General features: G+C 41.8%; 2 protein-coding genes across 6 annotated transcripts in view; one reads left to right on the top strand and one right to left on the bottom strand.

The window, feature by feature from the left end:
- Nucleotides 1–26692, bottom strand: part of VEPH1 (ventricular zone expressed PH domain containing 1) — a 1200547-nt gene that overhangs the window by 1081060 nt on the left and 92795 nt on the right. The window lies entirely within an intron of this gene.
- Nucleotides 12867–25705, top strand: PTX3 (pentraxin 3). Its single transcript, XM_069213277.1, has 3 exons — nucleotides 12867–13100; nucleotides 13828–14355; nucleotides 23977–25705. The coding sequence occupies exons 1-3, from the start codon at nucleotides 12974–12976 to the stop codon at nucleotides 24588–24590; spliced, it is 1269 nt and encodes a 422-aa protein (XP_069069378.1). The 5' UTR covers nucleotides 12867–12973; the 3' UTR covers nucleotides 24591–25705.

Raw genomic sequence — 26692 nt, 5'->3', positions numbered from 1 at the left:
TTATTTCTAGAAACTAAATGTCCTGCTGCAAGAAAGTTTAAAGAAGGTGTATCTCCACAACTTGAACTGTTATAATACCTTGTCATTTTCTCTAGGTCCACTGTATATAATTGACACGCATTTTGCGTTCTCTTTCCTTAAACGGTCTTCTTCTATATAATCTATTTCAGGGTATTCACTTGTCACTATATTCAGATAGATTATTTGTTTGTTCAAAGAGTTCTTGATTTATTTCATATATTAACGATCAGCTTATTTGTTGATGCTGCTGTAATTCACTAGCTATTCTTTGCTTCATGCTGGGTTAGAACAATGTATTAAGTTGTCTAGAAGAGCCAAAATAGGATTCAAGAAAGTTAGCTGTTCATCTTTCTCTTTTTGTTTGAGATATACCATATAATCCGTTATGAAACCCATTATATTTGCCTCATAAGCATCCCAGACCATGCAAATGTGGGTTTTGGGAATGCTGTTGTGCTAGAATATTCTGTCATCTGTCATTTTGAGATAAAGTCATAAATGATCTGCAATGAGTACACTAATGTCTAACATGTTCGTTGCAGCTTTTTCCCCTCAAAATCCAGCAGTTTTAGTATCAGCATTAAATGTCTGAGCTGTAGCTTGGATCAGCCTTTATTTCAACTAAACACAAAGAAATAGAACTAGAAACTAAACAGTAATGAACCATAATTGACAACTGAAATTGCCTTCAGATAAAAAGTGTAATCAGGATGTTTTTATATTTTTTTTCTCAACACACCAGATAGATGTATTAAAATCTGTTTTTCACAAAAAAACCTTGTTACTAGATCCCTCTACTGCCTAAAAGGAGGTACTCCAATCTCCACCCATAAAAGTTAGTGAGACTTATGTTTCCATTTTACTGACACTAATAGGGTCATCCAAGTTTTGGCCACAAACGCATATAACTGAAAATATTTTTGAAATTCATGCTGAATCGTACAGTCACCCACTGGCCCTAAATATTTCTTCTAGAATCACCATTTCTCTAATAAATGCTTATTGTTCTTATGCAACTAGTGGAGCACCCCCACAGTAGTTAAATATGTATCATTTGCTCCACAATGTTAGAACTTGGATTATTGTTGACTGGGTGTGAGCCCTGGTCAAGCAGCAACCACAGCCCTAGTCAGGGTAGCTTAAACTGCACACATAGGTTCTGCAATGGCAGGCTTGAGCCATGTTTAAAGTGCTGCTTAAGTGTGTAGGGCAATCGGTGCTACAGACCCATTAGTAGCATTTAATTTGCAGGCCTTTGGCTTATGTGAGTCCACTTTTCTAGGGACGTATATGTAAATTAAATATGCCAATTGTCAATAAAGCAATTCTACTATGATTTAAGGAGAGAGCATAAGCACTTTAGCACTGGGGAGCACTGGTAAAGTGCACAGATTCCTAAAGCCAACAAAACGAATTCAGCAAAAAGTTGGAGGGGGAAGGCAAAAAGTTTTGGAGTGAACATGTTAAACGGCCTGAGCCAACACATTATGAGGGTCATTCTGACCCTGGCGGCCGGTGGCCGCCAGGGCCACCGACCACGGGAGCACAGCCAACAGGCTGGCGGTGCTCCAACGAGCATTCTGACCGCGGCGGTTCAGCCGCGGTCAGAAGCGGAAAGTCAGCGGTCTCCCGCCGACTTTCCGCTGCTCGTGTGAATCCTCCATGGCTGCGGAGCGCGCTCCGCAGCCATGAGGATTCCGACCCCCCCTACCGCCATCCTGTTCATGGCGGGAAAGCCGCCATGAACAGGATGGCGGTAGGGGGGGTCGCGGAGCCCAGGGGAAAACGACCTTCCCACGAGGATGCCGGCTCGTAATCGAGGGTGCCAATGGCATGGGCACGGCAGGGGCCCCCGTAAGAGGGCCCCGCAAAGTATTTCAGTGTCTGCCTTGCAGACACTGAAATACGCGACGGGTGCCACTGCACCCGTCGCACCTTCCCACTCCGCCGGCTCGATTACGAGCCGGCATCCTCGTGGGAAGGTCGTTTTCCCCTGGGCTGGCGGGCGGTTTTTCAGCAACCGCCCGCCAGCCCAGGGGAAAACTTGTAATACCCGCCGCGGTCTTTTGACCGCTGCGCGGTATTTCGGAGGGGGGAATTTTGGCGGGCGGCCTCCGCCGCCCGCCAACATTGGAATGACCCCCTATGTATGCGTTTCTTGCAATTATGTGATACTTTTTAGTATTTGAAAAACTGCATTTTTGGGATAGTGTAAAAGGCATTTGCATTCCAAGTACTTATGCTTAGGTTTTTATACATGATTTCCTAATATTTCTAATATTCACCCAATGAAAGGCATGCTTCCTGGCACTTTATGCCACATTCCAAACCCAGTTGCTGTAGCAATTCCCCTAATGATTTTCCCATGTGCTAAAACCCCTGTAATCCCTTAATTAGTGATCTGCCAAATGTCCAGCTATGCACCAGCTTCTTCTATTTACACCTAAGGGCTTTTGAAAGCTGTGTACCTAAGCCCATACTTACCAAGTGGCAAGGTGAGCTTAAACTCCTGCCCTGTGCTTTAAACTTTTCTTAGTCTGTTACATTCTGATCTATTGTGTGTCTGATTGCCCCCACTGATCATTACATCAACATACTTCCTGCATCTCCCACTTCTGAATTATTATGCTGTGTCTGGCCCCAGGGGTTACCTGATTTGTTGTAAACCATAGAAGCATTGCCTACAAATCTAATATAAAAAAAATTAATCGGCATAATCTATCTTTAATTACATCTATTGTGGATGTTCTAGGAAAAGCCTTCAGGTTGAAGATCCTAGGGGGTAACTTCCTGTGATATTTGTGGGAAAATTGATAATGAAAAGTCAGTCAGGGGACTGAGGGGGTCATTCCTACATTGGCGGGCGGCGGTCGCCGCCCGCCAAGCGGGAACCGCCGAATGACCGCACCGGCCATTCTGGCTTTCCCGCTGGGCCGGCGGGCGACCGCCAGAAGGCCGCCCGCCAGCCCAGCGGGAAACCCCCTTCTACGAGGATGCCGGCTCCGAATGGAGCCGGCGGAGTCGAAGGGGTGTGACGGGTGCAGTGGCACCCGTCGCGATTTTCAGTGTCTGCTGTGCAGTGGCATGGGCACTGCAGGTGCCCCAGGGGCCCCACGTCACCCGTTACCGCCATCCTGTTCCTGGCGGTGAAAACCGCCAGGAACAGGATGGCGGTAAGGAGGTCGGAATCCCCATGAGGATTCCCTGGGCCAGGGGTAAACCGGCGGGAAACCGCCGGTTGCCCTTTTCTGACCGCGGCTTTACCGCCGCGGTCAGAATGGCCAAGGAAGCACCGCCAGCCTGTTGGCGGTGCTTCCGTCATTTTAGCCCTGGCGGTCGCCGACCGCCAGGGTTAGAATGACCCCCTGAGTTTTTTTACGCACTAGAGTGAGTTAAGGTTTGAGGGCAAAAGACCATAAATGCTTGATCAGTGCAAATACAGTCATACGTGATACAATGTGCATCTTAGATGATGTGCAACCAAAGGAAATTCAGATTCATCCACCCACAAAAGCCAATTAGGCTGTCAGCAAAAGAGCAGGAGTCTGTGAGGTTGCAATTTTTTTACTGAACCTAAAATATGTGCAATTCACTTTGTGGTATCTCATTTGAAAACTGAAAGTGAGGGCATATCTTTCATTCAGAATTCATTCAAGATGCTGACAAGGAGATTGGTTACTCAATAAAATGTTTCCCCCGAGACGTTTTCTGATTGGAAACAGCCTCATTTAAAACATTTTCTGTTCAAACCAGTCCGGTGGAGAAAAGAATTATGCACAATTTTGTGGCACCTAAAATATTGCACATTTTATAGACATAAAGTTTTTTTAAACCTCCATAAAGGAGTTATTATTGCAAATGATGCTAGTTTTAAGTTATACAGACTAATCGAGGTGTTGTCTGCATAGTTTAGAAAGTCGAGCCTGGGAATGAATTGGGTACCTAAGAAGTGCAGAAAAACATGAACAAGCATTTGCAATGAAAAAGGGCTCGCGTTGGCCTGAGTTAGAGCTACTGGCGTTGTAAATTCCTAACTGGACTGTTCTTGCCACAAAAAGATTTAAAATAAAAAGTAAAACAGTTGACATAATCAAGCCAATTCAAAGTGCCACAGCCGCCATGAACATGAGGGCGAAGGAGACAGACAAAAGGAAAAAGAAGAAGTTTGCTCGTAGTCAAACATATCGGCAAAAGTGCAATTACCCATGTAACAGGGTCGGTGTCCAAGGCGGTAACAAAACCGTCCCAAGAAAGGACAAACGTAAACCATTTACCAATGATAACAAAGGATTTTTGAAAGGCAAGCCCACGAACAAGTGAACGTGATGGGTGTGCGTTTGCCGTGGTTAAAAGCCCAGATACTTACAACAGGTCAAAGCACTTGCACGCTCTACTTAAAAATGATCAGTGAATGAGTTTTCAAAAATGTTTGTGATGGGTGGTAACTAACTCACTAAGTGGAAGGTGTCCAATTTGTAAACCATGTCAGCAGCCATGAAGGTGGTACCAGTGGTCCAGAGTACCACTGTCTGCTGTTCCTGGTGTTTCCCCAAAAGGTAAACTTTTGCTAAAGCAGCAGCAATGCCTGTAAGGAACATGAGCTGCTTTAAAAAAAAGTCCCCCATTCCGGGTTGGTAACAAACGGATGGTGGTTTAGTTTCGGATGGTACGCCAATCACAAGTGTTCGAAAATAGCTCCCCGCCTAATTAATATTCATTACAGTCATTCTCCGTTCTTCTTCAACTGGACTGATTTCTAAAGGTTGGTGTGCAATTTGCGAGCAGTGTAAACTACATCTGGCCCTAAGAATTGCTATTCATTGGACATTTCCTCTGATCACTCCAGAGTAAGTCAAATGCGCTAGGTTTTCTTACATTCTGTGTCTCAATAGAGGTAGCATATTATGGCTCTGATTACAAGTCAGGCAGAGCAGAATTACCCCATAGTATTCAATTCTGCCTGGTCATGATGGTCTCTGTGTTTCTGCACCCTGTTTTGCAGGCTGCATGAACACTGAATCTGGTTTTACAGACCGGTAATTCTGGCCTTTATAACTGAGGTTTTGACTGCAAGAGTAATCAAGCCTCTTGCCTTAGTGCCTGACGAACGTTTTCTTTGGCATGGAGGGGACATTAAATATGTCTCCCTGCAAAAACTATTTTTCCTTTTCCCTCCCAGCACACTCCCCTCCACCCGCACTCATGCAGGAAAGACACTGCTTCCATTTACTACCTACTCAAAGCATGTAGTAAATAGGAGCAATAAACTCATCAGAATGGGAAATATTATTGAACTCTACCTGGTAACACCATGTCTGCACAGTTATTCCCCATTCTGAGGGCCTAACTGATAATAGTCTGAATTCTATGTGGCAGTACTACCCCTTAACTGTAATTCCAGCTGCAGGGAATGTCTGCATGGAATTTCTCCTATCTCATAATCTGCGTCTATGTGGTACAGGAGCGCAATTTTACTGATCCCTAGTGTGGCTTTTCCTAAAGGACTAAGGTAACACCAAATAAAAAATAACATTTTATAGAACGCCAGCCATTGCATGTGGAAAAAGAAACGAAATTATAGCTCAAGGATGACAATGCATTCCTGTATTTTTACTCAGGCTTTTAGTTCAACTTTTACCATGGTTGCAAAGAAGAAGAAACAGATTGTCAGAATGGTACGTACATCCCCTAGTGGCCATCGGTCAAACCATATTCACTTCCTTCCCATGTTTGATTTTGAAAGCTCAGCACAATATCGCTTACTGAAAGTAATACAGTATCTCATTTCCCAGCCAAAGACAGTGAGGTAATCCGAGTTCTAACCATATGTTACGAATTCTGCACGAGTATGCAATCTGAGCTTCTTGATTCAGCTTTTTATAATGTAATGAACATATTCAGAAAGTATGTTTTAAACTGATTTAGACTGTATCAAGAAATATTATTGGTAGAAAAATGACTTTGCAGTTAGTCAGCGGTATGGAACAGCGTTGACCTAGTACAGTTTGAATATGTTCCACTTTACTGTTATAAATACACATCTCAACACTGAAGGTATGTACACACCTAATATGTATTTGTTGCTCCTATGCTGCTTTAAAACGCATGCATTTATAAAATATGAAATTATTCTTTATTCTTTGTCTTTAACATACTAGTGTGACAATGGACATCAGTAGGTGTAGGGACCCATTCACAAAAATGTTGCTAGGACTTTCTCTTGTAGTACCCTTGGTTTTCTTGCTAGTTTTAATAAGGAGTAGGCTTCTCTTCTTAAATTCAGCAGTAAGGTAGGAGTAATACAAGAGTGAGTCACACCTATTCATAGTAGTACTGAACTCTGGAAGTCCACTTAGTGGTTGGGCAGGAAACAAAGAGCCCAATTCACAAAAAAGTTATTGTGAGTTGCTCCTGTGGCACTCCTGATTGTCTCCTCCTAGAATTAAAGGGTATGTTTGGAGTACCACAAGATAGGTCCTACCTATTCTAATCAAAATCTTTGTACATTGGGTCACATTAGTTCAAAGTACTAATGTCCCCTGTTGAGCTTGGGCCTTTCTGCAGGGCCACCCCCAAACATTGTGCCTTCACCCTCTTTTTATCTGAACGTGTTCTTGTTGGCTTTTAGGACTCTAGCACTTTACCCCTGCCAACCAGTGCTAAAGTGCATGTGCTCTCTCCATTAAACATGGGAAAATTGGCTTACACCCAATGGCACATTTATTTTATTTATTTTACTTGTAAGTCCCTAGTAAAGTGTTAGTGCCTGTACCCAGGGCCCGTAAATTAAATGCTACTAGTGAGTTGGGAGCAGTGATTGTGCCATCCACTTAAAGAGCCCTTTAAGCATGTCTCAGGCCTGCCATTGCAGCATGTGTGTGCCCTTTTAAAACTGTCTGCCATTTTAAACTGGCAAAAACCATTTGACAGGCCTAAAAATTTATTTTTAATACACATAAGTCACCCCTAGGGTAGACCCAACACAGCCCAGAGAGCAGGGTGCAATGTTTTTAATTTGTTGGACATGTACTTCCAAGTTTTGCTTGTCCTGGTAGTGAAAAACTCTGACATTTGTTTTTCGCTAGTGCCAGGCTTAACTCCATATGATAACATTGGGTTACCTTATTACAGTTAATACGTGTTAACTTTCTATTGGGAGCAAGTAGGAATGTTGAGTATGGTGTCTAAAGTATTGTAGCTCAAAACTCTCCTTAAGGGTAAAGTTGAATTTTAAATCACAATTCTGAAAATGCCACTTATAGAAGGTTGACATTTTCTTGTTCTAATCATTTGGCGGCTGTAGCCTGTGTCCTGGGTCACATGACTAGGTGTAGCTGGCAGTTGGTCTTTCTGTATTGTTTCCAGACAGTGAGAGAAAGGGGGAATAGGTGCTGGAAGGGTGGACCATCTCTGACTTCTTGAGGGGAGTAGCTGTCACCTATCATACTTGCACATCAGAAAAGCTCTGCCACAGCACTCTCACAAATGGTTTCACACCAGTCTCTTGTGTCCCCAGACAAGCTAGGGCGAGGGCAGGAGGAAAGGAAATTTCAAAAACCTCCAGGGGTGGAACCCTCTAGAAACTTCTCATTCAAAGCAGGCACCAAGTATTAATAGTGAGACCTCAGACCCAACTCTTCAGTATACACCTGGACCTGTGGATACTACAGAAGGAGAGTCCCCTGATTCCCTACTGCTTGAGGCCTGCCCTGCTTGCTGAGAAGGAAGACTGGACCTGCTCCCCTTTTCCCAGGCTGAGTGACTCCAAAGGTCATCTGACTGACCTCCTTTCAGATCTACAGGCACATAACATGCTCCAGAGGCCTCCCTGCAACTGCCCCTTTGACCTAGTGTTCTACATCTGCCTTGCTATGCAACTGGACTTGCCTGAGCCCTGCTGGCCTTTGCTGGAGTGAGTTCCTGATCCCCAAGTGGTGCCTCCCCATGCCACTGGCCCTTAGCTAGAATCAAAGAGAGCTCATCCTGGCCTAACTGAAGGTTCCACCAAATCTGATGCAAAGTGATAAGAAGTGACGTGAAGCTCCACAAATCCCGACCAGACAACTGCCAGCCTCATTGTAATTGATACGGAGTGATGCAAAGCCTTTCTGGACTGCTGCTAGCTTCATTGGAATTGACACAGAGTGATGCAAAACCCTACAAAGCCTTATGGCACAGCTCAACAGAACCGACACAGAGTGACACAAAGCCTCACATAGCCTCACAGCTTTACTGGAACCAACGCTAGATGACACCCAGCCTCGCAAAGCAACACCATGAAGACCACACACCAAACACATAAGGTACAAGGCTCATTTACCTAATATTGGTCCTATGCCCAGCCTGCACTCCATTTCTGTTGGCCTGAGCTTGTGCCTTTGTTCATGTCCAGCGGACCGGAAACCCTCAGTTGACACTTTGCACCTTTTGGCACTATTTTTACCTAACTCTTTAAAACTTCATATGCCTTGTTTTATTAATTGGACTTTTTGGCGTTTTGGTCCTAAATAATTTATTACATTCTACTCTATTTTGTCTAGGTTGGTGTGGGATTTTTCTTTTTTTGTGTTTTCACCTTATGACTGTTTTGTGCTGCCTAAATACTTTACACATTGCCTCTAAGAGAAGCCTGACTGTTTTTATTCCAAGCTACCAGAGGGTTGAGCACAGGTTAATTTTGAGTTTGCTTGTGTTTCACTCTGACATGAAGTGTGGGTTCTGATTGAGTAGAGTCTCACTACCTCAACCAGTAATTCCATTTTTACACCCCCCACAATGATAACTTATTGACAAAAGATTGAAGGCCTCTTGGTCTAAGAACAGTAGGACCATTAACTAGAAACTGCAGATGAACGCCTCAAGAGTCGAACCAGTAGGCCTACAAAAATCAGCAAGCAGTATAACACAAAGCCATTTCCAAAGGTAAATTTAGTTATAGTCACAAATAAGGATCACATCATATTTTTTTTAAACCTTTTTCACCCAGCTCTTTTCTTTTTTACTATAACCACCTTTACCCATGCACACTCCCATTCTCAACATTTAGGTGACAATCTCAGCAGTCTGCAGGCATAAAATTACAGTACACTGGACAGAAAGGTAACCTAAGCGCTTACATTATCATAGCCACAAATATTTTATGATTATTAATAGTGCTCAACTTACAAACATTTCTTGAACTCACACCACTACGCAGCAACGCTGATTAGCTAAATTTACATATCCGTGATGGTGTAGCCACATCTGAAGTACTCCACCCACGAATAGCTACCGAGCTGTCTAAGCTCAGAAATGTGAGTAATGTGCACTTTCATCATTTATTGAAATGAAATGCACACATTTATTTAATCAGACATTATACAATATCCGGGGGGTGGTTATCATTGGCTAACACATTCACAAGACAAGGTAAAATGCTGGCAATTGCTGGCCCAGCAATGATGAACATAAGTGAAAGGTTTAACAGCACTCAATAAGGAGAAGGGCAATTAACACTTGTTAATGCCTGCCCAAATGTGCGTAATGAGGCTGATATAGCCCAGTGCTGAGGGATATACCTGTTTTTAAAGGCCCCGAACCAGAGTTGTAGCCCAGGGACACATGTGAGGGCCTATAACCAGGGAAAGGGCCATTATCAATCGACATAACCCTTGTCAGAAAGGCTATGTCGGTATTAGTTCTTTCCATCCACTAATGGAAGAATGTTTTCAATTAAAAGGAGAGAACACCAAACACATAGAACTGATGAAACAGAAGGACAGTACCAGCCATTAGTGGCCATGAGCCATGTCATCGGCTTCAGTGAAATTGTCAACATTCCAATGTCGTGTTCACCATTAATCCTTTGTGTGAATGCAGTGCTCTTGACAGTTGACTGATATTACAGCATTGAAAATTGACATTCAGAACAGCACAGCAAGTGCAGTGAAAATCCTTTGTGGTGCCCTGTTAAAGTGCCTTAACCTGACTGCACTGGGATGGTGGGATGCCCATATCCCTTGCTGTATCACCCATAACCCTTTCTGCAGAGACAACCAACAATAGCACCTATTCTAATTTTGCTATTTCTTTAAAAGGACACTTAGGCCCTCAATGTGAATTGCCTGGGAATTAGTGAGATACATATTGCACCTGATAAAATCCAACACCACTGGATCAGAATGTATTGGGTATGGTAATTACCACCCAAATTACAAGTTTTTCCCTTATAAAAGGGAACAACATACATATTGAGGTGCTTATGCACCAAAATTCCCATGTCCCAGTACTTACTGAGCATTTCCCCCCAATAATTATTGACTGGATTGTCCAGTCTAAATGTATCCAAAGGATGTGATATTCATTGAAATACTCATACCTTGGTTGTGTGCAGTAATAGGATTTATTGTACATATCACATCTTAATGACCAAATCTGCCTTTGTTTTCTTATAGATTAAGACCACACACTATGGACCTCATTAATAAGAGGCCAATAATTACTGAACCTAATACATTTCTGACACGTGATTGTAATTTACTGAATGTGATCATTTTTGCCTATTATGACTTTTTGGGGAAAAACGTGCAGATGTTGGTGCATACCACACAAAATCTGCATATCCCGATAGATATTCAACCTTTTCTTCTTTTCAATTTCTGGTAGATTTGACCTGCTGAAATTTAACAAAGGATGCATTCTTTGTTGCACCTAGCAAATATTGGGTGCAATAAACATCGTACCACTTTTAATTATGATGCCTGTGCAAGCAGATGTTTGCACAGGGATTATATTCTAACAGGTCACTTATAATCACTCCCTTAACGTCTCACTGTCCTGAGAGCAAGTCAGCACAGATAAGCAACTTTAGACTACCTTAAACATGAGCAAGATTTGAACAAGATGGTCTAGTGCACAATTCTCATCATGGAGGCATGACGTTCTGATAGTAGATACGTATAAGTAAAACTCATATAAAATATACTGGGGATATATTGTATGTTCGAAGCACTTCTCTGGTCTGTCCCATGGTACAACTCTAAATAGGTGTGCCAGGTGGACATGTGGTCAGTGTGCCCTATTACAGATAATGTACTGCCCCCAAGGGAGCAAATTAGTGAAAAGCAGGTCAAATGTTTGAAGCAGTCAGTCTGTCTTTCATTGTGCAAGCGGTATATGGCCTGCGTTGGAAAGAGTGGCAGATATCCCACTTCAAGAAGGTGCAGCGAGTGACTACAGATTGTGCAATTTTAGTTTGTTAAAAAATAGCTCTAGCTTCCCAAAAACAAGTGCTGGTGTCCGCCAGTTATAACTAGCTAATAATATTGAGCTTTGAAATCATCTAAGTTGCACTAGTGCTGAGCAATTTTGCACTGCGGTCAAACAATTTTGTACTTGTGCTGGGCAATTTTACAACAGTCTTGAATTGACATTTACACCACACAGCTGGTACATAACAACATCTCTCTTTGCATAAAGCAGTTTGTGCGGATCTCACTGCAAAACTGTTCGCCACCTCAGAAAAATTCCCCAGATCTAGAAAAAATCATCTGCCACCAGTGCAGTGTATGGTAATTGACTTGTTACTGAAAGTTTAGTCTCACTGTTGATGTTCTCCTTAAGCACCAGGAAAACTACATAACAAAAAGATTTTCCCCTGCAATGCTTCTAGGGTTGAGGAAGAGTCAGTCGTGAGGCAGACATTGAGGATATTCATATTTTTTGCCTTAGAAATCATTGGCAGAGAAGCTCTTTAGTTCCTATGTGTTCACCTCTTTTAATTTCTCATAGCCTTTGTTGTCTCGATTCAGCGTTCCTCCTTTCGTCCTGGCACTGAAAGCTTTGAAACTTGACAGAGTGAAAAAAAAGTGTTTTTCCATTCTATGGTTTATATTATCTCTTAGAGAGGAAAAAGAAGCAGTAAGGTTTGCAAATGAGAATATCCAGGCTTCTGTGGGTGCCATTTTCCTTTTGGTACCTGGAGTTGTCTAAACATTTCTTTCATAGCGGATTTGTAACCCGAAGGCTGCTTCAGTGACCAGAATGAGAGAGGAAATAAGTAAGGTTTTGGTCATGCTGATTGCTTGTGTAACACATATTATAACGTGTATAACAACGATCAGGTTCAAAGGGGTCAAGGGGAAAAGAAGACTAAAGGATTGGTAAGATCTGAAAAATCGGGTATGAAAAAGAGAAGAGAGTATTCTGGAGGAAAGAACATGATGCTAAGGGCCAGGTTTAATAATTTGGTAGATAATCTATTGTATTATGATGGAGTACCCTGTCTGCCAACCTCTTGGTCTGCCCACCTCATTTAGAGATTTGACAAACATAAAATGCAACATGCTTTATAAAAAATGAAATGGGCTCTCGGCACTAAGTTTTCCCACAAAAAAAGGCAATGGAGGATGGCGTAGAAAAGCCTTCCTGAAAAATGACCTGAAAAGCAACAGCTTTTGATGTTCTGCTTGGGTAAGATAGAGTATTGGACCATCTTATGGGAAAAGGGCACAGTACATTTTCTCAAGAATGGAAAGGCTTCTGGCTTGGGTTCAGAAAGCGTTCGCTTACTGAAAGGGGAAGCAATCATTTGGTTTTGTGCCCACAAACCCACAGTTAGCTATGTTTCTTCTTGAGGTCTCCCAGGGGGCAAAGGCGGGAATGCAGTTTTCCCAACTCTTGCCTCTCGCAAGCAATCAACGCACACCCCCAACATGAAAAGTTTGTTGAGCAATTCCCCTGGCTCCGCCCACAGGACCCCCTCGGAACAACCACAGGAGCTCCTATTTCCTGGCACAGCCGCGGATAGGCAGCCCCCCTGCTCGAGCAGGATTCGGGGTCTCGCAGTATTTATTAAGGGGCTTTAACATCTGCTTCTCACTTTCTTCACTGCTCAGCTCCCGCGCACGTCAGAGACCCCGAGCGCGCGCCGTCGGGCAAAGGCACCTTTAGGAAACCCCAGCCTCTGGAAGCAATGACCTTCTTGGCGCTTTTACTGTGCGCGCTCAGCTGCCTTTGCTCTGCACAGGGATACGACGAAAATGGAGAGATTCAGGTTTCCTATACCAATGCGATAGACAACGTACTGTTTGATGAAGAAGGCAAGTTAAGTTTTGTTTATTGTATAAAAATAATAGGTTTATGAAACTACAATATTTTGGCAAACTGAGAAGTATTGGAAGTAGCTGTAACGGGTATATATTTAAGTTTTTCAGGTTTGTACAGGGTAAAAATACCAAGCCGGGCAATCGACGATTAATAAAATATTCGCACAGTTCTTTTCTTCACAGACCTTGATTAGTTTATGTTTTCTTTAACAACTGACCTGATTTATGATTATAAAAGTAATTACATTTATTATTTTGTATATGCTTATGTATATGTTTATAAATGCGAGTATTTATGTCTATGGAACTCTATTTGTAAGTACACATTTTATGAATCTATACGTATAGTACGTGTGTAGATAGATAGATAGATAGATAGATAGATAGATAGATAGATAGATAGATAGATAGATAGATAGATAGATAGATAGATAGATAGATAGATAGATAGATAGATAGTTAGATAGATAGATAGATAGATAGATAGATAGATAGATAGATAGGTCTGACAACTAGATCGTCTAACTGAGAACTGAGCACTTGCTCAACCTGAATTTGTGATGCTGTATGACTGGATGGATGGATTGGTTGATGGATGGATCGATGGATGTATGTGCAAGCAGGAAATCAAACTCACACATGTCAGGTATTTGTTTGGTATGTCTCTTTTTACATCTGTGTTGTTTGAATGCTCCCAGCAATAACGCCTAGACCCTTTTAGTCCCCTTAATAGAATGCCAGAAAGAGCGGACGAGGTGGGACAAGGTCTTCACCATGCTGGAGAACTCACAGATGAAGGAAAATATGCTGCTCCAGTCCATCGACGAGATCATTCGAGTCGAGCTGCAGAGCGTGCGAGCGGAAATGCTACAATTCGTATCCACGTTTGCCAACACTTGCACCAACACCATCGAGCGCAGCATGTCTCAGATCACAAGCCACATGGATAAGACGTTGTCAACACACAGCGAGCAGAGCAAGTGGTCTGACCTTGCTCACAGATCAAAACTGGGCAAGATGCTGGAAGAGATCCTGTTGGCCAATGCTAACATGTCCAGCAGGCTGGACGACCTCGCGTCTGAGTGCAAGTGCAATTCTGCAGGAGACCAGCAGACAGACTTACTTAGGGACATTAAGAGCCAGATGATCACAGACCACACTGTCAAATCTCTGCTGCTGGAACTCCAGCACACAAGAACTAAAATGCTGATTGCCTATGCGCAGATGGCGCGGCGCATTCTACCAGCAGGTAAGCTTGTACCCTTGTTTCTCAACCATTTGTTGTCTAACTCTCTCTGACCCTGAACACCAGTAAAATATCAGCCTGTCAGACTTACTTGTGTGAAATGTTAAGGCGCACACTGTGTCGTTCCAATGAAAATGTTAAAGTGTTTTGCGGACCCCATGCAAGAAGCAATCCATCCCTGTGAATGTCCTGACGTCACGTACTGCAGAGTTGGTCTTCTGGTGGAAATTGTGTGGGAGGTGACAAGGAACTTTTCTTTGCTTAACTCCAGACGTGAAAGACAGATTATGGTTGTCAAACATGAACAGTACATGAACGAGATTTCTTTGCGCTCTTGTGGTGATGGAATAATGATATCTGAGTTGGAGAGTGGCTCAGACAGATGTCTGACAATGAGAGAGGAAGCGTATTAGCACAAAGGAAATGGGTGTATGGTCATGGGCCCATATACAAGGGTAGGATAAATGTGCGGATGTTTGGATCAATTATATATTGTAAATATGGGCATTTATCCCATCAGTCCATCATAACAGAATCACAACACCCCAAAGCCAATCCGGAAGTAGGAAGTCTAGATTTTTTGCAACTACTGTACAATATAAATGTTTTACCTGAATATGCTTAGTAAGGATATACCACATGCATTCTCATGACAGCACAGCAGTATTTATAACCTCACATACTGATCATGGCATAGCAGAATATAGACAATATATCTTGGTCAGAGCAGAGCAACATGCATATCATACATCCTGGTCATGGTAAAGCAGCATTTACACAAATTAAACCTTTCCTGGGCAGTGCGTTGAACTTCATAGTCACATTAAGGCAGCAACGAGATCATACACTCTTGCAATGGCGAAACAGTATGAAAGCAACTCATCTGGTTATAGTAAAACATCATGCAGTCCAAACAGCATGAGGACTATACGACCTGCTCGTGCAACGGCCATTTGTAGAGTGTAGATTTTGATCACTTCGAGTCAGCGCATAGGCTATATACTCTTTCAGGGAGAATTTAGCCGGCATGTGTTTGCCATGGCATGGGAATATGGGGCCAGATGTAGCAAAGGTTTTTACCCATTCTGTGTCTATGGGAAAAAGTGTTCGTACATATGGCCCAAGCTGTTTATAAACTCAGGTATGCCCAATCCTCTAGAGATTAGTTTTGGATTATGCAGAAGAGTCTGCTGAGCACCCGGCCAGATCAGGCTAGAGCAGCATGTTCTTATTCGCTCTGTCACACATAAGCAGATTGGAGATGTCAATTCACCCAAGTAGTGGCGGCACTGATGTAACGCTAATATCATAGTTTATCATAGATCATCATTCCATAGACTATCCTATCATATTTTAGGGTAACATATATGATAATATCATAGGTTGACCCCTGGACCACCTAAGGCTGTCAATAACCTCCTGTTTGCTGCTGAGGAACTAAAGGAAGGGCATACCATACAAACAATTGAAAATAGAAAAAGCTTTATATTTTATATTACTTCCACTTCTTTCAGGAGCCACAAATTAATGTCCATGAGAAAGTACGTATTGATCACACAGCAACAGCAGCAGCATGTATGTTTTTTAATGATCATGCCTGAACAAGACAAACACCAGTCATTAAATCATGCATAGCAAGTGAAGAAAACTATTTGGACACTAATGTGCACTGAGTGGTAGCCAACTCTCCCTGCATTATGTAAAGGCAACCTTATTCGAACTTTGAAGATTAAAGCGGTCATCAATAAAAACACTAGGAGTGAGATACTTGCATTTGTTTTCCTGGGCACATAATCGACCCATTGGAGTTATTTGCAGTTCCCTTGGACTAATGGCTGTTAAATCTCAATAACGTGGCCCACAAGTGAACCAGCTTTGGAATCCCCAGGTAAAATGTTATTTTTGATTTGAAGAGCTAGGAAATATAAACTGTGCCCTACACATGTTTTGCAGGTTTTCTCATTTGTAAACAAATGGAACATTTTCGTGATGTTTAGTGGTGGTTCATGAGTTTGTGCGGCAATAGTGTATTCACAATTGTACAAACACTGAAATTCTTGATGTTCGGCCCATCAGAGCATATTCATGAAAAAGGGGTGAATTCCTTAATCGACTACAGATTGTTCTTAGGGTGAAATTTGTGAATTTTGCGTTTTTGAAACATGTTTTACTCACCACTAGTTTGGGCAACCTTTATTCCTTAGGAGAAGACCAGTGTCACTCATTTTGTACATAGGGTAAATCTATCTTTTCTTTCCTGGAGGAAAATGTCATGGCAACAAAGAGGAACTAGTCCATCAGGACATCTCCCTGTTTTGCAGTAGACAAGTGCCCCCCCCCAAAAGACTAGATGTTCTTTTCAGAATCCTCAACAGGTCAGTGAGTATCTGACCTGTGACTGACTCTTCCCAGACCTTCCAGACTTTTTAAGGGACCGGTCAGTTGGTAAATTGACGAGCTGCGTCTATTGTTCAGTTGCCCCTAATTTTAGGTCTCTTCTTATATTGTATAGTAATGAAAGAGTTTCACTTTATTTTTCACCTCAAATGAAAGAAACTAAATAACTTGCTGATTGAATAAAGCATGAGCCCATAGTCTGAAAGCAGAGATAGGTCCCTCTGGATTTAAACGGCTGTCAAGGAGAGCTCGTAGCGACTGTTTTTGATTTCACACACATCTTGGAAAGCAGCCGGAAAAGCTCGCGAGGGATTTCCCAATCACGCTGCTGTTGGTCCTACTCAAAGCTGTCTTTAATTTTGCTAACCCCTTGATAATAAACTCCGAGGACTCGCTGCTTTAAAATCCATACCATGACCGCGCATGCCATTTCAAAGTACCGTCTCCAAATGGAGAAAGTAAAACAGTGCCGTGCGCGCCATATGATTTATATTTAAACAGGGATTCTGGAATTACGTGCCGCAAGGATGCAGGGGGTAGAGGGAGGAGGTAATGTAATGGGTTTGGAAAGAACACACTTGCTAAGGCTTATTTAAACAGGAAATTAGGCCCCCTAATTACTACCAGAGCACCGCCCCCTAGTGGCATCTGAAACAACTCTTCATTTTAACTGTAAATGGCAAAAACAATGGACGCGGGTCATATTTTGGTCGCTCTGTATTGTTTATCCTGGCAAAACCTCTCCTGTGCTTTGACAGCTTCCTGGCCTCCCATGGAGGCTTCCCAGTCTCTGCTCAATTGGCATAATTCAAAGTACAACAGATCTCACGGTTGAAACAACAAAATTGGTTTGAGTCTGCCATGCGCGAAGGCCCCAGAGAATCAAACAGTCGCATTAAGATGGTCATGTGGTCAAGAATACCGGACAGTTCGGTACACAGGGGAAACAGGCGATGGGGCCATCGGCCTTAGATTTGGCTCGCGCATGCGCTCTACACTACCTAGCTCAGCTCACTGAGAAAGAAGGCAGTTATCATTATGAGACATGCAGACTTGGCCCTTTTCGCAACATGCTTCACGTGAAGTTAAAAAGTAGTGTAACAAAATTGCAACACAGTTATATTTACCAATTCAGAATTTTTATAATAAAGTCAGTGTCTTTAGAATTCTGGCCCTTTTTACTGGTTAAAATAGCTCCAATAATGCATGCTTCAAGAGGTGCAAACAAAACTTTGTCCACTTTTTTGCAGTTTTATATAGCACAAACTCGACTTGCAGGTATTGGAGCGCTTTCCAGGAACTCCAGTTACATTAGACAAGGAAGCATTCATTTTGTGTAGGCACGGGGAGATTACGTGATTTGCCAAGAATCACAGTAAATTGAGCAGATGCCGAGATTAAAACCTGGTTCCCAGTTTCAAAGTCATCTGCTCTGACCCTTAGATCACACCCTCTCCCATCCTCTCTTTGAATGTATTTCCAAAAAACATAACTAACTGTGTTTGGCTCAACATAAGGATGTTTTCGATGTTTGTCACAAGAGGGCCCTTAGATAAAGAGAGAAAATCATGAGTTGTCACTCGGACTTCAGGTTGGATAATGACTTTTTAGTTCTAGCTATATTTAATTTGATTTGCTTGGAACTCCAGCAGTCATCCGTTCTTCAGAAAGTACAATATGAAAGTACAGATATAGAGAAATAGAGTGGGGGGGTGAGTCAATGCTCTTCAGTCACTGACTTTCATGTGTTTTGCCAGTGGCGAAACAAAACGTCAGCCCCTCCACCCCACCCCAACCCCCTGCAAAGTACCTGTACGGGGACCCTTACCCCCGGACCATATAATTTATATTTAAACAGGGATTCGCTCAACATACTGTGCCGCACGTGCACAGTATACTGTGCTGAGGGGGCTCCCTGGAGCTCTCCCCTCACCCACCCCCCCCGCACCGCGGGGGCTGCGGGGTCCTTTGTTACGCCAATGTGTTTTGCATGATTAGTAATTGCTTACATGGGCTGTTAATGAAGGCTATGACATTTTGAGGATGGTTCCATTGCCCCGTGAGTGGTCTCACTTGCTATTGGTGATATATTCCTTTTGTTACATTTTGATTTCTCGTGACATGTAGCTTGTTATTTAGAACCAGTGAGCGTTCTTAGATGCTTTCACTTTGTTAACACATTAACAAATTAATTACAGAATTATGAGTCTTGTTTAGAAAGTACTGCTGTTTGAATATCCGAGCTTCTCATACAACACTTTATTATTCACATATTGCACTTCCCCATTCATTTGATTTACTTTGCTGCCAGCATTTTCAGTTTTTTTTTAAGATGGTAAGATTTGCACACACATAGGATATCTTTAAGATGCAACGAAAATACTGTTCATCTGTTATAGGTATAAATTACCAAACACCGGCCAGCCTAACAAAAAGCCTGCCTTTTTGGCTTCGGCAATGTTTATTAATAGATGCCTAGTTTTATATTGTGTATACCTTAACTATGCCCTTCCTTCCCTCAAATAAATAGTTGGGAACTCAGAGGCAACTCAACCACAACATTGAATGCATATGTTGTCACTCTGCCTACTTCCCCATCTCCTTTATGGCATTATATATATATATATATATATATATATATATATATATATATATATATATATATATATATATATATATATATATTTAACCTCCAGTAATCGACTTTGATGTTGCATAAGAACAAGTCATCACCCCCTTATAAAAGGTATTCTGCTACACACCCCACCTCGCTTTGGATTCCCACTCAATATGAAATAATACCAAGTAACACTTCATCAAAATCTTTTCACCCCATTTCTATGTAAGAAATACAGGACTTTCTATGGGAGATGAGGAAGGGTGTCCACTGGCAATACAATTTTGCCCGTGGAAGTCACCTCCCTCAGAATTGTTGTGACAGGCAATTTTTACAAACTCATCTTGCCTGTGGACAACCTTCCCCATCTTGTTCATATCCCCCGTACCTTAAAAAAGGCTTAACCATTTTCACTTATATTCATTTATGCCATAGTTGTTGACAGAAGTCTATTGAGGGAGTGTTGCTATGTCATTCTATGAGAGGATGTCTCATTTATAAAACTCTGGGATCCTTGTAATGATAGTGGTATTCAGAATTGGAGCAATGGACAGTCTGGGCAATATGTGGACTTACCATGTGTGCATGTGAAGTTGTTAAGATTCATGGAGTGACAAGAGTGGTTTGATGCATGAGGTCTTCATCCATGCTCTGAATCTTTGGCTGTGACTAGGTGCTGCAGGTATGCCAGCTTGCATTTGAAGAACAGTAAGGTTGAGTAGAGCTTTACATAGATTGAATATATATCCCACAGGTTCTAGTCTTGTGTATGACGTTGCACTGTCTTTTCTTGGTCCATATTGATTCGACCTGGAGTATGTAAACATGATTGTTGTGCAAAGACGCCAAAACGTGTACCCAGGGATGACTTGTCTGATTTAGTGGAAGTCAGAGCTTACATGGGCAGTTCCATTCACATTAAGGTGAGGTAATGCAGATCAAGCAAATTGAATGACAGATATAATAGATCCTGTACCAGAAATCCATTCAAGACACCGCTGTTCAGTCTTTAACCAGTGACATTGTAAAGAGCATCACAGTGAAATGAGTGTTGGGGAATAAAGAGAAACTGAAAGAGACTGAAAGTGAGAGCCACGCATTGATTGCCTGGGGTGTGATGCAAATTGCCTTGACTTGGATCCCTCTTGCTTGTAAAGGCGGTGCAATGGGGCCCAACATTCAAAGAGAGAGGAGTAGCCTTGCTGGTGTGGTATGATTCCACTGGAGCAGGTGAAGAGAAAAATTGATAAATTGAAGCTGATGGAATAGTCTAACAGAGTGAGTATGACAGCACTGGTTACAGTGACATTTTGAGGATTTACAAAATATGCCAATAACTAACAAATTGATGACTTGGTTAACTTAAAGGAACAACATGACTTTGGTGTCCACCAAGATTTCAAGAAGTTATAAGTAAAATGTAGGACATTATCTGACTTAAGTAGAGGTAAAAAAGAAGGTTGAAGTTAGGCATGTGAGTTTCTCCAGAACTGCAATGAACGCACAGCAGATAGGCTGTGATATTGAGAGTACATAGCAGAGAAGTTACAACAGGATACTGCAGTCCACATTTTGTTTGGGATATCCTTCCGGAAGAAAGGCTACTCTTGCATAAAGCAGCACATAACTATGTTATTTCCTTTGATACTCATTGTACACCTCAATAAGTTCTTCTCTGTCTACTGTAAATGTGCCTGTAAGGCCACAGTCAAGTCAATTTTCATGTTTATCCTGAGGGCCTAGAACATGAGGCCAGAGTCACAAAGGTAAACTTAGACTTTTGTTCCAAACTTAGATTAAAAATCTAAGTTTAATACTTTAGGAATCCACAAAGGGCATTTATGAGTACTATCTTTAGGTCCACGATCAGGGCGGATCTCTGCCCCCGAGTGAGGACATAAAAAAAGTAATTGTAAATGCCCTTTGTGAATTCCCAAAGTCATAAACTTAGACTTTTGGGATAAGTTTAGAACAAAAGTCTAAGTTTACTGTGAACTGGACCCATGATGAGTGTGAGAAATAGGGTTGTTGGTTGACTGGGGTGTGAACCCTGGTCAAGCAACGGCCACAATCTCTTGCAGGGTGAACCACAAATTGTCACTAAAGTAACCCGGTGCTAACCCTGGGTAGCTAGGCACAAAAAGCAGCCAGACTAAACTTACAGGCAAGTATTTATGCAGTACACAAATAACACAGTGAAAATACAACTCAATAAAAATCCCAGACCAATTTAGAAAATAGAGAACATTATAATAAACTATTTGACACCAAAACCATCGAAAATTAAATTGGTAGAACTAGAGTTAGGATTTGTTAAAGTTTAAGGTTCCAAATAGCAGGTCCTCAGTTTTAGAAAACGGTAACCTGGGCACCTTTAGAGCCACAGCCAATGGTCCAAGAGTGGGTGGAGACCTCTTGGGGTGCAAGGCTCACTCAGGCTGGGTCCAGGTGCAGGTTTAAGATGGTGGGAGCCTGTTCTGTCCCTGCTCTGTGGCTCAAAACAGGAGATCAGCTGAACTAGCCCTTGGAGTCACTTCTGGAGTCCAGGGTATAGGTGGTGATGCAGGGGCTCTGCAGCAGGGCTGGTCTCTGAAGGTTCCAAGTAGGCTCCAGGCAGCAAAGCAGTCCTTCCAGGTACAGCAGGCAGCAGTCTGGCAGAGTGAACAGCAGGTCACAACAACAGGCAGTCCTCTGAGAGTACTTCCAGAGGTCCAGCAGTGGAATGAGGAGCAGGTTGGACAGCCTTCTTTTTATACCCTGGTGCCCTTCTCCTAGAAGTTGGGAAAAGTTTTCTGAAGGGTTCTCTGAAGTTCCAGGAGTTTCCTGCCTCCCCTGCCCTGGCTCCTATCTGGCTGCACTGACAATGGAGGGCTGTTAAGCCTATTGTGTGGTGGCAGAGCCCAGCCTAGTCAGTTGCTAGTGGGGCTGGGTTTAGCTCTGCCACCCCCAAACAAGTCAGTTAATGGCCCAGTCAAGCTCTGCAAATCCCCCCCATTCTGTGACTGTCTGGGGTGAATTCACAATGTCCCAATTGTCAGTTATACCCAGTCATGTGACCTAAGGCAGGTTACAGGCATAGAGGGCTAAGGTCAGGAAAAAGCTAACTTTTTAAAGGTGGCATTTTCAAACTTGTGATAATAAATCCAGCTTTACCATTAAAGAGGGTTTATAATTACAAGTTCATAGGTACCAGACATGGCATATCTACCACCTCTGCTTTAGGAATTACAATTTATTAATTTTAATAAGGAATCCCCATTCTTACCTTATGGGAGGGGTAAGCCTCTCAGTAGTGATAAACCAAATCTGGTAGTTTTTCACTACTAGGACATGATAAACTAACAAGTACATGTCCTACCTGTTAATTGCACAGCACCCTTCCCTATGGGCTATTTAGGACCTACCTTAGGGGTGACTTATATGGAATAAAAGGGGAGTTTAAGTCTTAGCAAAGGATATTAAATGCCAAGTCAACATGGCAATGGGTCCCTGCCTCCAGGCTACAATGACAGGCCTGGGGCATGTTTTAAAGTGCTACTTAGGTGGGTGGCACAATAAGGGATGCAGGCCTACTGGTAGCATTTAATTTACAGGCCTGGATATATGGTATACCACTCTACAAGGGACTTACATGTAAAGTAAGTATGCCAATCAGGTGTATGCCAATCAAACCACATTCAGGGGAGTGAGCACAGGCACTTTAGCAGTGGTTTCCAGTGGTAAAGTGCACAGTCTTAAGACCAACAGAGCAAATATCCAGAAAATATTGAGACAAGATGGAGGCAAGCAAGCAAAAAGTTTGAGGGAAGACCACCCTCAAACTGACAGGTCTATGAGGGAGTAACTGTCAGGTTTTGTACGTTCATTTGTTAAACATAGTCACAATCAAATACACTGTATGTGTGGTAGGGTGAGTCACTATCTGTTTTTAGTTGTCTTCTCATATAATTGGTGAAAGTTGAATTTAGCCACAAGGCACAAACATTTACACTCACAGTTGTCAATCATCCTGCAGTCATGAGTTAGAGGAAAGAGGCCATGGGAACCATGAACTGAGTCCAGTGAGAGAAGGTAGTGCTTTGTATTTGTTGCAATAGTAGTAGAGTAAAAATAACATTGCAGGGACAATAGATTAGGTAGGTTGGTATACGAGTAAACGTAGAGAGAATTTTGAATCTGAAGTTTTATTTACTTTTGACAATAGTTCCAAACACAGACAATATTCACAGCGTTAAGATTTAAAAAAAAAAACAGGGGAAAGTAATTGGTCTCGGTTTAATACGAAAATGCATGCAAACACACACATCCTGTAAAGATGTTTTCATGTCTAATTTGAATTGCCTGAAACTGTAATTCAAATTTATCATTGAACTTTTGAAATGTGACTTATGATCATATCGACTAATGAAGTAACATTACAGTATGTGTTAATTTCTAATTTTGATAAATATGTTTAATACATTATATTCCGTGCTATCATAAAGTAGACATCTTCTGCTGTTAACTGAATCAGTACATGCACAATTCTGACTATGCAGGATAATAATGTACCTAGTATACAGTAAACTGATTTTATTAAATCTATAATCTCTTTTCTGTTACCTTTTTAGGGTGTGAAATGGCACTGTTATTTCCCTCACGGTCGCCAAGAATTTACGCAAGTGTTCACCCAGCAACTCAAACTACCCTGCATGAATTTACCACTTGCATTTGGGTAAAAGCGACTGATACTCTGGACAAAACAATTGTTTTCTCTTATGGAACCAAGAGAAATCCTTATGAAATTCAATTTTATTTCAGCCACCAGTCAGCAGTTTTTATTGTAGGAACCGATGAAAACAAAGTGGTTGCAGAGAATGTGTCTTCTACACAGTGGGGCCATTTTTGCAATACTTGGAGCTCGCAAGATGGAGCAGCATCTATATGGGTGAATGGAACTCTCAAGGTCCAGTCATTAGAGGTAGCACCTGGCCATGTTATACCAGATAAAGGCATCATGCAGCTTGGCCAAGAAAAGAACGGTTGCTGTGTCGGAGGCGGGTTCGATGAAACACTATCTTTCTCTGGGAAGATGACAGGTTTCAACATTTGGGACAGAGTACTCAGTGAAAAAGAAATCCTTGCACTGAATGGAGGAGAAGATTCATGTAGTATCAGGGGGAATGTTGTGGGTTGGGGAGTTACGCAGGTTCAGCCACATGGAGGGGCCCAATATATTTTTTAAAAAGTCAATATTAGCTAACACAATTAGCTAAAACAGTTTCAACAACATCAATCTGTGTCACCAAAAGAGAATATTGAGCGCTATATAAATAGTGTTACTGAAGTTTGGAGCTAGAACATTGAATAGCTATGTTCCGGCTTTCATATTTTTATTTGGATGGGAGATTTTAGCCACCACCAGTTCGCTAAGCCCAAAATTCCCTGGTATTTTTCCCCTGAATGCAAAGAGATGGAACAACAGAGTGCTCTCTGGGTTCAGGTATGGTTTGAGGGCAGTGCCAAGCATCTTCTCATAACACCACCAGCAGGGCTGCCACATTGTTCTTAAAGGCAGTAACTGTGGCCCTCTTGCAAGGACTGTGGTGAGCAAAAGGTCTCTTCCCGAGTGTGACGATAATGACCAGTTCTTTCTAGGGTACAAAATTAGCAGACCATTTTAGTTGGGTGTGATCAGGCCCACATTTAACTCTTAAATGCCACATTATTCCCTGGCACTAGGTAACTCTCAGCCCCATGGATCAGGCTCAGTCCTCTCACATTTCCATGCGGTCGCCTGCTAGCTGCGGACTAGCAGAGGTGTCAATAAGACACCATCCCTCATATTGTTTTTGGAGTGAGTGGCGGCAAGCACGTGGTACCATGAGTCTTTACCCCAAAAGGTGCATTCCTATTAGAAAATCTGATACTGGATTTGATTAGAAATGATATTGTTGTTAGAATAAAACCATCATATAAAGAACATCCAAGAAAGTGCCTTTATTAAATTCATAAACTGTATTTGTCTAATTAGTGTTGCCTATAAAAATGAAGCACCAACCCATTATTCATTCTCCTATTGGACTTACTCTTTAATGTGAACATTTTCTTTTGAATATTTATATAATTAAATGTCATCCTTTCTATTTTTGTTTATAATGGAATGTATGTACAATGCAAAACATTTCTCAAATGCAACTTAAGCTATGAATGAACTATTGTGCCTATTGTCTATGTAAGTTTCTGGTTTAACCAAACAGTCTAATTATTTTAGTTGTATTATATGTAAATCTACGTTGTTATAATGTTAATAAGGCTATTTTTGTAAAATTGTACTATAGATAAAAAGATAAACTTTTATTAACTCTTGTAGTGTGTCTAATTGTAGGTGTGTGTTTGTATGTGTGCTAGTGCCTATGTCTGTGTGTGTGTGTGGTTTTGGAATATTAATGCCAACCAATATTGTGGCGGGCATATTGAGGACCAAATATATTGATGGGTAAGTGTGTTTACATTTCTTACACCTAACTCCACATATACATACCTTGACAATGCATGTATCTTCAAGATACTTAAATGTGGAGTTAAGAAGAGTAAATGTATACACCCCTCTGTCCACTTACCTTCTCAATATTTTGGTCCTCGATATTCTGGTCATGTTACTGTGTGGCCACAATATTTCCTCCTCAAAATTCCAGATAGACAGAGAGACAGAGAGAGCGAGAGAGCGAGAGAGAGAGAGAGAGAGAGATTGAGAGAGAGAGCAAGAAAGAAAAAGAAACTGGTAACTACCAATTCCCAGGGATGAGGGATGGTAAGTCCTTTCTTTTATGATTATTTTCATTTCAAACTGAAATTCAACATGAGGAATTGCTATTTGAATTTTACATATTTTGCCCTTGTCTCGGATTTTCCACTTGATACATTTTGGAGGGTTTGTAGGCTGTCAGGAGGAAACAGCAATAGGCAGCTGTAACTATCACTCAAGTCGGAACTATCTCTGCCTTTCCATACAAAATTGAAACTGTCAACTGTCACTCATGTATGTTTGCGGTCTAGTTGTACCACACATTTTCAGTTTGAACACCGTGAACTGTGTACTTTTGTTTTAGAAAACCATAACTTCATCTCACTCACCTCTGTGGCAAATATAATAACTAAACTCTTAGGATGACTGTGCTACTGAATTTTGACATTAAGAATATCGACAAACATGAGTATCGAGGATGGAATATTGAGGGGCAAAATATCATAGGAAAGTATATATTTACGATCCCTAACACAACATCTAAGTACCTTGAAGATACATGTACTGTGTAGGTATATATATGTGGAGTTAGGCATAGA

This window comes from Pleurodeles waltl, chromosome 11 (genome assembly GCF_031143425.1).
Source record: "Pleurodeles waltl isolate 20211129_DDA chromosome 11, aPleWal1.hap1.20221129, whole genome shotgun sequence".
NCBI lineage: Eukaryota > Metazoa > Chordata > Amphibia > Caudata > Salamandridae > Pleurodeles > Pleurodeles waltl.
The sequence above is the reverse complement of the archived record's forward strand: the minus strand, read 5'-3'. Positions and strand labels throughout refer to the sequence as shown.

What these genes read in the sequence shown, in the direction of transcription:
- PTX3 (XM_069213277.1), top strand. Translation starts at nt 12,974, where the DNA reads ATGACCTTCTTGGCGCTTTTACTGTGCGCGCTCAGCTGCCTTTGCTCT. An exon ending in CGTACTGTTTGATGAAGAAG is followed by an intron (nt 13,101 to 13,827) that starts GCAAGTTAAGTT and finishes AGACCCTTTTAG; the next exon opens with TCCCCTTAATAGAATGCCAG. An exon ending in GCGGCGCATTCTACCAGCAG is followed by an intron (nt 14,356 to 23,976) that starts GTAAGCTTGTAC and finishes TTACCTTTTTAG; the next exon opens with GGTGTGAAATGGCACTGTTA.